The sequence below is a fragment of the Montipora foliosa genome, chromosome 1 (assembly GCF_036669935.1).
Source record: "Montipora foliosa isolate CH-2021 chromosome 1, ASM3666993v2, whole genome shotgun sequence".
In the NCBI taxonomy this organism is placed as follows: Eukaryota; Metazoa; Cnidaria; class Anthozoa; order Scleractinia; family Acroporidae; genus Montipora; species Montipora foliosa.
The window spans coordinates 71,940,173-71,952,672 of NC_090869.1; the positions used below are offsets into that span (position 1 = coordinate 71,940,173).

A 12,500-nucleotide genomic window follows, 5' to 3' on the forward strand; every position below is an offset into this window, starting at 1 on the left:
GTAGAAACTTAGACTAGCATCAAATGGTATGTGATAGGTCAAGTAAATGACATTTGCGTAAACAAAATATAAATCATTCCTCTTAGTGCACAGGCGGGGTGGGGTGGGGGGAGGTGTATACTCCTTTTTAATATATGGGCTATATAGGTAAGCTGTGCTGATTGTTTCCATTTGCAAATTTAGTAGCATTAATAATACGAAATAACCCTTAGTTCTGTTTTTACAACAAATACCTGCTACTTAAATTACAGATTCCTCTTTCTGGTAAACTCTCGTCATTTTCCAAATTTTACCCATAGTTGTTGTAAGCGGTAACTGGACAATTTATGTTAACTGTTTATGCATCCCACGGATACGTCCTTCTAGGCGTCTTCTTCACATATTTTTTTAAGTTAAAAATTTGAACATAAATCATTAACTTTATGTAACTGAAAGTGCGTTAAGCCCTGGCCAAACTATCGAACAAAGTTGAATTCCAAATGCAATATTGTTGGATGTAAATGTTGAGGTACTGGCAAAAAACTATCAACATTGCTTGATGAAACATTCAAGTTCAAGTTGGCGCTAAATTTTTACGTATAGCGCTAACTCTGCTACTGGAGCTGTTTGAGGACGGAAATTATGGATTCAAACGTGGAAAACCAAAAATGGTTAAGAGAACGTGGAGACAAGGGTATAGTTAAGTTCAAGATACATCCGCGCGTAAGAGATGAAGGGAGTGAGCTCGGATCGCTTTGAAAAAAATTGTAAACGCTATTGAACCAGAAATCTCCAAACAGAGCGATAGTGATTAATTAAGGGGACTAAAAGTGTCCCAAGGACATGGCCTTGCTTCATACTCGCTGATCAAGGTTTCTGGCTGTTGATCCTTGTCCGCCATCTTTGTTGCAAATAATGCTAGAAGCCTCGGCTAGAAAATAAAATAGCGATTCGTGATTGGCTAGTAGCGCAAACGGGACTCGATTCAGGAAACAACTTTGTTGGAAGAGGGCAAGACACTGCAACATTGTTGCGTCGAGCAAAATTGTCGCAATGTTGGATCAAAAACAAACTCCACCCAATCAAAAACATTTTGGACTAACATCATCCAACATGGGTGGCCAAATGGTCAAACAATGTTGGATCGAGCAAAGTTGGAGCGTTGAATCCAAATTTATTCGATCGTTTGGCCAGGGCTTTACGCGTTTGAAAACCAATTTTTTTTACGGAGAATGCAAATGTGTTATCTATAAGCCAAAAAAATCATCATTGAATATTTGAGCGCAATTTACTAGATAATCTGTAACAGGAGCCTATTACCCGGAGCGTCCATACATATTTTCCCCATGAGTCAACCCTTTCCCGTATCTTTCTATTTTTAGAACTACTGTATTTTGACTTACGTAGGTCTTCTAATCAATTCATTGAGTGCGAATGATGTTTGGTTAAGACAAGATGGGACCATTAGTTAATATAATAATATGATAATAGGGTGGTTTTCAATTGAGTGTCGAAAGTAATTAGATAATTACTTTGGTTTATGATTACTTCACTCATTAATTGGTTCAAAGTTTTCGCGACACTTTTTCAACCAATCAGAAGTGAAACTAAAACCGATCGTGGCCCGCGCGTGCACATTTTCTCGCACTTTGTGTCGGCTACGTGTAATTACTTTGAGTTTTGATTGGTCTACTGGATTGTCTCCGTCCTTTTTGATTGAATTAAGTAATTACTTTGGTTTTGGTTTTACGACACTCATTTGAAAACCGTTGTATAAATATATTCAAACGCGCTTTGTATCTAGTGATATAAATTATGTGCAAAATAAATAGTACAGAGTTAAATTAAAGTTAACCTAACCTAATCTTAACCTAACTAAACCTGCCCTTTTAGTTCAAAAAAGTAAAGTCTTAACTTTCCTCTTGAAACAATCAACTGCGTTAGATTCTCTAATCTCTCTAGGCATATTATTCCAAAACATTGGAGCAGTGAAGATAAATGCGCGATCACCAAGAGTTGCCTTAGATTTAAGAGGAGGATAACTAAGCAAAGTGCAATCACTACAGTTCCTTAGGTTATATCTTGACTCAGGTTTACGAGTAATCAAAGAAGACAAATATGAAGGTGCTAGACCCTTAAAAACCTTAAAACAATCAACAGAATTTTAAATTCAATTCTAAACTTAATAGGAAGCCAATTCAAGTCTACCAATAAAGGAGTAATACGACAGTATTTAGTTTATTTGCAAAATAATCTAGCACTCATATTCTGTACACGCTGTAATTTATTGATTTGATATTCGGGGAGGCCTTATAATACACTAGTGATAGATACATTAACAAGTTGTTTGCATTGTACCAATGATCAAGAATACGGTCGTATCATCATTAAGTTTCAATTTATCATTCACCATCCAATTACAAATGTCATCAATGCAATTTTCCATCTTGGCCAAGACGACGTCTTGATTAACACTAGCTAGAATCAGGACAGAAGGACAAATAGAGCTGACTGTCGTCTGCATAACCAAGAAATGTTTCTCTACAATTTCAAATATCTTGCTAGCAACGGCCCAAGACACGAACTCTGAGGTACTCCATACACCTTATTCCAAAATGGCCTCCATTTAAATATTCTTTTGTTTTTATTCAAATTAGCCCTTGATGCCTCGTTCTTAAGCTTAAAATTCAAAAGAATATTTTATCTTGAACGAGGCAACAAGGGCCAAATTGTATCCGCATAAATCAGCGGCCATTTTCGAATAAGGTGTATACTCAATGTAAATTTCCTGGGGATAATGCAATCTATTGATACTTGTTGAGTTCTGCCAGTCAAGTTATTAGCAATCAGGACAGTGCTGTATCCTGAACACCAAATGCAAATCTCAGTTCTGCTCAAACTTAATCCGGAAGCAAAACTGTTGCTATGGCAACTGCACGTTGAATGTTATTTTATGCATTGGTTGATGGACATTGCTGGTGCTACGTTTAAAGAGAACTGCTTTAATATTTCTGAACATTTTCCATGTTATGTGATTTGCTTTCCTTTGAAACCACTGATAAGGTCATCAGGTTTTACACGATAGGAGATATAATCAAAAATCCAAACACCATGTTTCTTTTCTAATACTCGCCATTGACGAGGGGTTTACAAAAATTTGGTTTCATCAACGGAGTTGATAATGTCTGACGAAGCTGACGTTTCAAGCGTTAGCCCTTCGTCAGAGCGAATCGCTCTGACGAAGGGCTAACGCTCGAAACGTCAGCTTTTAGAATCTCTGTACGGTGGCCAATTTACATTATCAACTCCGTTGATGAAACCAAATTTTTGTATACTACTTCCCCACCGACGCAGCACCACAGTTTCTTTAGAAACTACCCCTTCATTGACGAGGGGTGTTATGAGAATGAGAAAGAGAAAGAGGTGAGATTTCTCTTTTCCTTTACCCTTCCCAATCTCCTCTTCGTGCATCTTCCGCTCGTTTTCCCCTTGCCTTGCGTCTAGGAGATGCATATGACTGGGGACGAGTCAGGTATTTCTCCTCTGTTTGTGGAGAGGACGCGAAATACGACTCCCTTACAAACGACTAATCGCTTGTTCAGTATTGAGAACTGCGATGGACAGCGGTTGCAAAGTGCAGCAGGTACAAATTACAACAAAGGTTACATGTGTCAAAGTGAGACACATGTGAACAAATTGAGAAGAGCGACGATTGTTGCATTTGCCTAGTGTGCTAGAATGGAATTGATTGGTTGAAACAGATTACGTCTGTCACAGCATATCGAATCTGCGGACGACAGTGTCTCTCCATAAATACTGGTCTTGTAGCTAACAAACGCAATTGCCAAAGGTAAACGATGGACTGTCCAAGTATCACCAGATCAAAGAAAGCATTTAGGAGACTGGACGTGGACCTGGTTCCCTATTAGCGAGTACGGAAGATTCCCCGGATGGATCCTCTGAACAAACGTTTTGCAGACAGCAGAAAAGGATTTGCGCCTCTAAAAAATGCGGGATATAAAGATCATTAGATAGATGGGAGATCTCGGCCAAATAAATTAATCCATGATTGATGTAATTAAAGGGCAGTGGACCAGTCTAGCTGATAACCTTTTCTTGCATTTACATTGTTTTAGCCTGCAAACACAGACGTATTTCCGGCCCGAGAAACGACCGCCTGAAATACGTAATCTTATGTGTTCGCAGACTAACACTGTTTTTGTATTTCGCCCCAATTTTCGTGCGGTCAGGACAATCTTCAAACTCATCTTGTATGTTTCTCCTCGACAACGTTTGTTACGCAAGCTAAAGCTGATCAGAAACAACACCAAGTTGTATCCGGGCGCAGAGAGGTTTGTCAGTTATCATCTAGACGCAACTCAGAGGGTACTATTGTGAGACCGTGAGATGAGTTCTGAAATCGTGAGTCTCACGACTAAATGATGGGAGTTGGAAGGACTGGGTTCTCAAGTTCCTTTATTGTGACGTGGCTGCCTCAGCTTGATGATGCCACCACCATGTTCAAGTCTTTATATCCAGTATAAGAAGGTGAGATCCATTTTACAGTTCATATTTCCTCAGAATTGAATACTTGAATGTGGGGATTATAGCACCGGAAGCGTACAAGGAGTCGGTGAGTTGTTGTAGTTTTCGCCAATTGTGGATGTTCTGGTTCTGGTTTCCGGATTCCGGTCCGGAAACCGGAAACTGTTGCGGTTTCCGGTTTCCGGGTTTCGGGTGGGATATCTGTATAACAGTTGATACCATATTGTGAGGTCAGGATGAAGGGTATTTTTTCTTCTATATTCAGCGTATCGTGTTGATATTTAGAGGAACTGTCCAGCACTGCTTGAACTAGTAGAGCATCCTCCGCAGTACAGCTATTCAGAACAATTGATACAGGGGTGTTGTAGAATGTAATTGGCTTTCGTCTCGTGACAATATTTCGCCAGTCAAGTGTTACTATGACAAAATCTGCACAGAAAAATTTAATTCACTGAGCATCATTATAGGAAGCGTTTAACTGACGGTTGCCTTAACCAAAAGGGGAACCCAACGATAATCTTCGGTGAAATATGTGTTCGGGGTAGTCAAAATGTTCTATGAATTTCGGTTCTTTGTTGCCAAACAGCTCAGTACAGATTTCTTTACTAAAACATCACCTAAAAGACTCGCAACCAGGGAAAAGTTTTCAGAGGGGATGGTTTTTGCAATTTTTGGCAGTTGAAAAGGTCATCTAGCAGTTCCGGATGAGCAATTGATTCGGTTGGAAGTTCTTAGAAGGTAAACCTTTAGCTACTGTAGCAATTTCTGAAATAAAGATATCATTCCCTAAATTTTTCGGACACTTCAATTTTCAGCTATAAGACATCCGAACAGATAAAATTATTTATGGTGCAAACATATCTTCAGACAGTCTTTATTCATTACAACTAGGAGCCTAGAAATGTCTCTCAAAGGCTTTTGGCTTAGAGCGGAATTGAATCGAAACCAAAAGAAGGTAAATCGGAACCGGAACCGGAAGTAATTGGAACATTAGTAGCATTTTTAAACTTTACTTCGCAATTCGTTTAAATTCATCGCGTGGACAGTTAAAGCCATTTCGTGTTTTTTTTTTTCTTTCTTTGGCTTTTGCCGTTCGCTTTTGCTGGATCGTAACATGTTTTTTGTCATGACGAACGTGGCAACTTTATGCATATTACTTCATGTCAAAGTTCCGACGGCGATCTAAAAAAAGAACCATGATTCTTAAAATATGGGGTAAAACCCTTTTAATAAGATAAATTAAACGGGTGGTTGTCAAAATGATTAAAAGACGATAGTTTCAAACGTTTGTGTAGGATATATACACTACTATGGTTAACTTTGTCAATGAACCAGATGAAAGGCTTAGATGTCCAATTTGCAAGACTGTTTTTAACGAACCGTGGCAAACGTCTTGTGGACATAGATTCTGCAAATTATGTTTGGAATCACTTTTAAGGTGCGTAACCTTGTTCAGTGTAGGCAATACTTAGTCGCAAGGAAAGACCGGAAAGGCGCCACGATCATGATGTCGTCGTTTGGACCTTTGTTAAAACGACGGTCAGCTTTCCTTGGTCCTACAATCATGAGTTTTTTCGCTGGTTGGATGACTACACACACATTTATTTTATTCCTTCAAAATGGATTATGTTGCCTTTCCTTTAGATATCGAGACTGAACTTTGAATAAGGCTCTTTTTGAGAGCTTAATGTGCTGATATCAGATATTAAATGAGGAGCATCCAATTGGCTCAAATTTCACGCGCTCTAGCTCCAGCAGCTCTTTTGGAATGACGTTGGTATATTCATAGGGACTGTTTCTCCCACAGTTCCTTCTATGAAAGAGGACTAAGCTTGAGCAGTAGTTTGAATGCTTTTCAATATTACCGAATTCCATGTTTTGCAACGAACAAAGTTAAAAAAAGGATGTGAGTGATGACCATCGTTTTCCACGAAACTCTCCAAGCCAACCCAACGCCTCGATCGTTCATGAAATATCCACTGTGTAAATCATGATGTAGAATGCCGAACAAGTGAAACCAAACCGGGGGAATACTTGGCGTTTTAGCGAAAACGAAAAGAAACTATTCAGTTTCGAAAACATTGCTGGAAACCTTCCCACAATATTGATGCTCGATTAATTAAGCGTAGATTATTTACTTCCGTTTTTTCTTCTGCCAGCCAGAAAAATCTCCAATGTCCCGTGGATGGCACCCGGATTTCAAAAGACGAATCCTTCCGCGATAAATGCTGCGAAAGGGAAATACTCGATCTCCAGTGCCGTTGCCATTATAAAGATCGAAATTGCGATAGGAAAGGAGAATTCCGAAATTTTAAGGTGAATAGTTTCGTTTAAACATCCTCTTTTACTGAGTCCCGTCAGCTATTCTTAAATATTGTTGTAAATGGTTTGAATCCAGAAGTGATGGGAGTCGCTTACATCCACAAAGGCAAATGCAACCATTTAGGTGTATGCTTATTTTTATACACATCGCAAAGTTGTCCTAACATGGCCAACTACCTAATTACAACGACATAGCATTAACGGTAGAGTTTTTTTTTTTTTGGTTGGGACTGTCTTTGCTGATTATGTTTCTAATGGGTGACATTTAGTACTATTTTGGGATACAAGTGATAAGAAAGTTGACAGGGATACACTGCGTCACATTTATCATGCAGAACGTTTGCATACAATAATTCACAATCTAAGCAAAAGTCTTCTTCAAAAGTCCAAAAGACTCGTGACTGCGCTCAGGTTGTCGAGACGCCAGTCACTCACAAGAGTCGTTCCTTGAACTTCACGCAACTTTATCAGGCAATGCTCACATGAAGCCAAGAGACATTTTCACTGTCGACGAATTAACAGCCAGTTTACGACCCGTTTGCACTGCTAATGGCAGACTCCTGTTTCTTCAGTTTCTTCAACGCGTCCATAGATGAATTATGTAATAACATTTAAGGACGTTCGCGCCCATTGCTACTGCGCACCCTTACAGCGCACGCAAATTCGCATGCCACGTCATCCATCAAGCGCGCGCGCTGGCCATTGCTGTAGCTTTGCTTGGATTTAACGATCTTGGATGTTCGGTGACCTCTTCTTTTCTTTTCAGAAACAGATTTTATTTACAATTATCTCCACATTGTCCAAAAACGAACAAAAAATCAAAGTGAGAAGTTAAAAATTTCAAGATTTCTGTCCTCGGGAAATGGAATCCTGCCATATTGCGGCTGCAAGGCGCATGAAGCTATGGTCGCTAAATGCGAACTTGTTCTTTAAGGAACCTCAACAGTTAAATAAATTCACTTGATGGGTCCACTTAAATAAAGATTGGTAGAGAAAACTTCACTTCAAAGATGTACTTGCAATATTTTTGGGCTTACAGACACTGTGGCCTTATTCGCAAAAGAAGCCGGATTTTTTTCAGATTTAGCGTGTTCATCCGGGCAAGTTCTCTCCAAAATAAAGTCAGTGACCCCCCATTTTTTTTTACATTTTTGACATCACTAACTCATCATCCTTCAATGGTAAAATTTGCAGAAAAAAATCAATGTTAGAAAATTTCGCGCGAACGTCCTTAAGCGAAGTGAGACCGATCTCTTTTGACACACTAAATAGCCCCATACAAAGTACAAAGACTACAAAGGTGCATTCCCTCATAAATATAACAGTAATCATTAGTCAGTTACTTATCATTAAGAGTGAAGATATTTACGGTTACCGGCTTAGAAAGCTCAAAACATGAGGTAGTTTTCAATCCTTAATTTTCTATAATAATTCGGACCTCCTTTTTACTGTTTTATCGAGCAGGCCCATGAAACAAGCTGTCAATATGGTGACGTACATTGTCCTGCCTGTGGTGAGAGAATGGAACGAAGAAGTCTCGAAGAGCACGCATCAAATGCCTGTATTAACAGGACCGTGATCTGTCTATATTGCGGAGGAAAAGTGTTTCAAAGAAACTTGAAGGTATGGGAGAAGAAATATTGAGCTAGTTTTAAATAGCAATTAAGTCATATTTCCTCACTATTATCTAAAAGAAAACTACCGAATTGAACCTTGACGTTTTAGCTCAGTTAACGTTGATTCGTGCAGCATCCATACCCGAGACATATCCTCTCATAGGATTAATAAGCGAACCTCTTTTTCCTCTTTGAATTAAGTCGTTGCCCGTTGCCGTTGTATTAGGGACCTTAAGATCTACGACGACGACGTCGACGAAAACGCCACAAACAATGATATCATTGGTTAAAAGGCAATTAATAATCGTGCTGAACTTGCGGCACGGATTTTACCTCATATTTTTGTGGTTCTCTGCATAACGACAACGTGAAATCACGAAATGTTAGGTTTTGACGACAACGTGAGCATGTAACAGAGAATCTTTCATTCTCTATTTTTACTCTGAAACCGCTCGTATCAATTTATTTTTAGGATACTTCGCCCACAATGTAGGACGTGAACGAGATGGAATAATCGCGAAAGACTTTTACTAGAGCAAAGTTCTATTTTGAGGTGACGTTTTCGTCGACGTCGCCGTCGTAGATCTTAAGGTCCCTATTGTCTATGAATAGGCAAACTTATATTTTCGCTTTCTATTCTCAATACTACCTAATTTTATCCTGATATCGTTTCATTTTCATCCGTTTTGAGTAGAGAACCGAAAACACAAGTTCTTCTGTTTATCTGCAGGATCATTTTGGTTTGTGCGGGAAATTTCCCGTAAAATGTCATTTACTCTGCGGAAAGGAGACCATACCACGTGACATGTTGGATGACCACTTGACCAAGGAGTGTCCTCACGCGGAAGTACCGTGCCCGTTTTTCATTCATGGTTGCGAATTCAAAGTGAGTGCCTTTTGATAAGTTGAGAGAACAGTTGCTATTTGGAGTTTTAAAATACTTTCAGAAAAAAAAAAAGAAAGATGCATTACTGTCATTGTGAAAGACGAGGCTTCTTAAGATCATAAAATTTGAGTGAAAACAGAAGATTTCCTGGAGAAAGTTTTAATGTTTTCTCGATGATCTCGTCTGTAATTTAATTAAAATTGCCAAAGCTTTTTTATAAAACTGCCCACAGGTTATGACCATGGATTCTTGGTTAAAGAAATCGCCACGACTAATGATTAGGGTTTGCATAGAACAGGGAAAGCTGAGGTGATCAATTATTTAGCCAATCTGAAGGAAAGCTATAAGCTATTTAATTTGAGGGTCATTGTTAAAGAAATTCATGAGGCTAGCAAATGAAAATTACTTACTTAAGTTATGTTAAGTGGTATCTGATGTAAGGTCTTTTTTGGTCAACAGGGTAAAAAAGAATCTGTTGATGAGCACCTGAAAGCCACTATAAAGATCCACGTCGAAAAGATGAATCAATCAAGTATTGAAAACCGGAGAAAGTATGTACAAATTGAAGAACAGATCGACCACTTGCAGAGAGAGAAGAACAACTTGGAGCAGCAACTTCAAAATCAAACCGAGGAGCTTGTGGCGGCCAAAATCAATATCCAAACTCAGCAAACGAAAATATCCTTGATAGAGAGATCAATCACAGGGCAAATAAACGACTTGGAGAAACTACGCAGTGCCTTAGATGCTGCCGCCGCGGATGAAGGAAACGGAACCGTTGTTTCTTCGCAGATTGAGGAAATTCTCAACACTGTAAAGGAACACGAAACAAGGGTTAACAATTTGCAAAGCGAGCTAGCGCTCGTCAAGGAAATCACACTGACTTCAAAAGAAAACGGAACGAGACCACGTTCTTTGTCAAATTATCACACCAACTGTGAACGGCGCATGGAAAGAATTGAGAACCAGCTGGCTTTGCATGAAATTCAACTTTCAGGACAAAATCTTCAGATTCAGATGCTTGAGGCAACGTCATATAATGGAATTTATCTTTGGAAAATCGACCAGTACAATCTAAGATTCCAAGAAGCTGTTTCTGGGAAGAAGATTTCCAATTACAGTCCTCCTTTCTACGTTGAGCGGTTTGGTTACAAAGTGTGTGCCCGTCTTTACCTAAATGGTGATGGAATGGGCAAAGGAACTCACGTGTCGGTCTTCTTTGTCATCATGCGCGGTGAATACGATGCCTTATTACCCTGGCCTTTCCTCCACAAGGTCCATTTTAGAATTATGGACCAGAACAAGATCAAGGACGCCAGTGATACTTTTCGTCCAGATCCTAACAGCTCAAGTTTTAAGAAACCAACGTCGGATATGAATATTGCCTCAGGCTGTCCGACACTTCTCTCTCACGTAGAACTCCGACAGGGTGGATTTGTCAGGGATGATACCATGTTTGTTAAAGTTAATGTTGCCATGAAGGACCTTCATGGCGACTTATGGACAAGCTAAGAACAGAACAGAGCACCATATAATTTTGACGTAGATCGGTGCATAGTGAACATAGCTCGACATGAAGCTTGGCGACTGAAAACTCCTTGGATGCAAACGATTTCATAGACTAGAATAATAATAGGAATTAGGGACGAGGGGCTTTTGAAGACAACACCGCAATTGCATTCAGCACCGCAGGAGCTCATAGCTCTGAGTCCTTATGAAGCATATTTTATCTGTTTTGAATTTCAATGTTGATAGTCGATACCTCTGTGAGGTTATTAACAGGCCATTCTAGGCTGATATATAGTCCTACGACTGATTATGTTCCAACATATAAGCAACATGCGCAGACGCCGGCCTTGGATTAACCAGCCCAAACTTACAAGTAGTTTCTATTTATGGGTCAGAATCTAGTAGCTATTCAGTTAGGAATGAGCAGAGGGTGTCCAAACGGAAAAAACATAAAATAATTTTTTTGATGGAAACGAAACGTTTTAATGACAACGATCAAAAAATACTTGGAAATCACGAAGACTTGTAATTGATTAATTTAATCAAGTGCGATAAATATAACAAGAAAATAGCTAACTACGCCAGACGTGTTGTCGAGTGGTAGAAGTACTTAAGAACTCGGTATTTAATAAGCCATTGTCTTTGTGGATATAATAGCTAAAGGATATTTAAAATATCTGTTGCATGATTATTTAAAGAAAGGTTACAGTATAGTAGAAACAAGAAACAAGAAATAGCCATTTAAGACAATATTTAAGTTGCATAAATTTGACGAAAAAGTCACACAGTGGTATTCACTCTTCATAGAGTTCGATAGCCTACTTTTGATAATATTTAACAAACAGATTCCATGTTTGCGTGTGTCTGTTCAGTTATATATCACAGACGACGACAAAATGTGGTAAGAACACCAACGTGGCACACGAGACGATTTCGGAGTGTGCCAATAATGTTCCAAAAAATAAACCGATCAAAATGCATACATACAATAGAAGGAAGGAAGTTCTGAGCAACTTTGAAGCTTGTTTAAACGAAGGAAAGGAGGCTGCTTGAACACGAAGACGTACAGTGAGAGGCGTGATTCCTTAGGCACATGCGCATGATTTGTTAATCAACCCGTGGACACACACAGAGCTCTGCTATAATTTTTTCATTAAAAAAGCCCCTAATTAACGGCAATGTGTTGGCAATCATGATCTGTGATAGTACGTTTGAATAGAGGTAATATATAGATTTAGCCAAGCCTAAAAGCGGAGCTCCCTGGTTATTTATTCTTACTGCCTGTAGGGTTAGTGAAAATAAAAGGTTTCGAATTGTCCTCGTTTTGATGTTTCCGGCTGCTGCTTAAATAATTAAATCATTTTCGCTGCTTTCTTCTATAGAAAAATTCATTGCCTAACTAGTGAATTCCAAGATACATTTTACGCTAAAAACCGACATCGCTTGAATCACGAAGCGATGAATACGATATCGGTTATTCGAGTGAAATTTACTTTGGAATTCACCAGTTTGGCAATGAATTTGAACCGCATGAGTTAAAAAAAAAAAAAAACAAGAACACCCTCAGCGAGCGAATGGAAAAGGAAAAAAGCCATTTCAGAGTCAACTGTCAATAGCTAGCGAATAGGAATCACGCTAAAATT

General features: G+C 39.0%; 1 protein-coding gene across 1 annotated transcript in view; it reads left to right on the forward strand.

Annotated features, from left to right (window-relative positions):
- The first annotated feature begins 5,789 nt into the window (after positions 1–5,789).
- The window catches only part of LOC138007726 (TNF receptor-associated factor 3-like), a 6,855-nt gene continuing 144 nt past the window's right edge, over positions 5,790–12,500 (forward strand). Inside the window, exons 1-5 of the mRNA XM_068854790.1 lie at positions 5,790–5,962; positions 6,684–6,840; positions 8,311–8,469; positions 9,193–9,348; positions 9,808–12,500. The exon at positions 9,808–12,500 is cut by the window's right edge and continues 144 nt beyond it. Coding sequence (XP_068710891.1) covers positions 5,835–5,962; positions 6,684–6,840; positions 8,311–8,469; positions 9,193–9,348; positions 9,808–10,860 — 1,653 coding nt within the window. The 5' untranslated portion in view covers positions 5,790–5,834 and the 3' untranslated portion in view covers positions 10,861–12,500. The remainder of the gene's footprint in view (positions 5,963–6,683; positions 6,841–8,310; positions 8,470–9,192; positions 9,349–9,807) is intronic.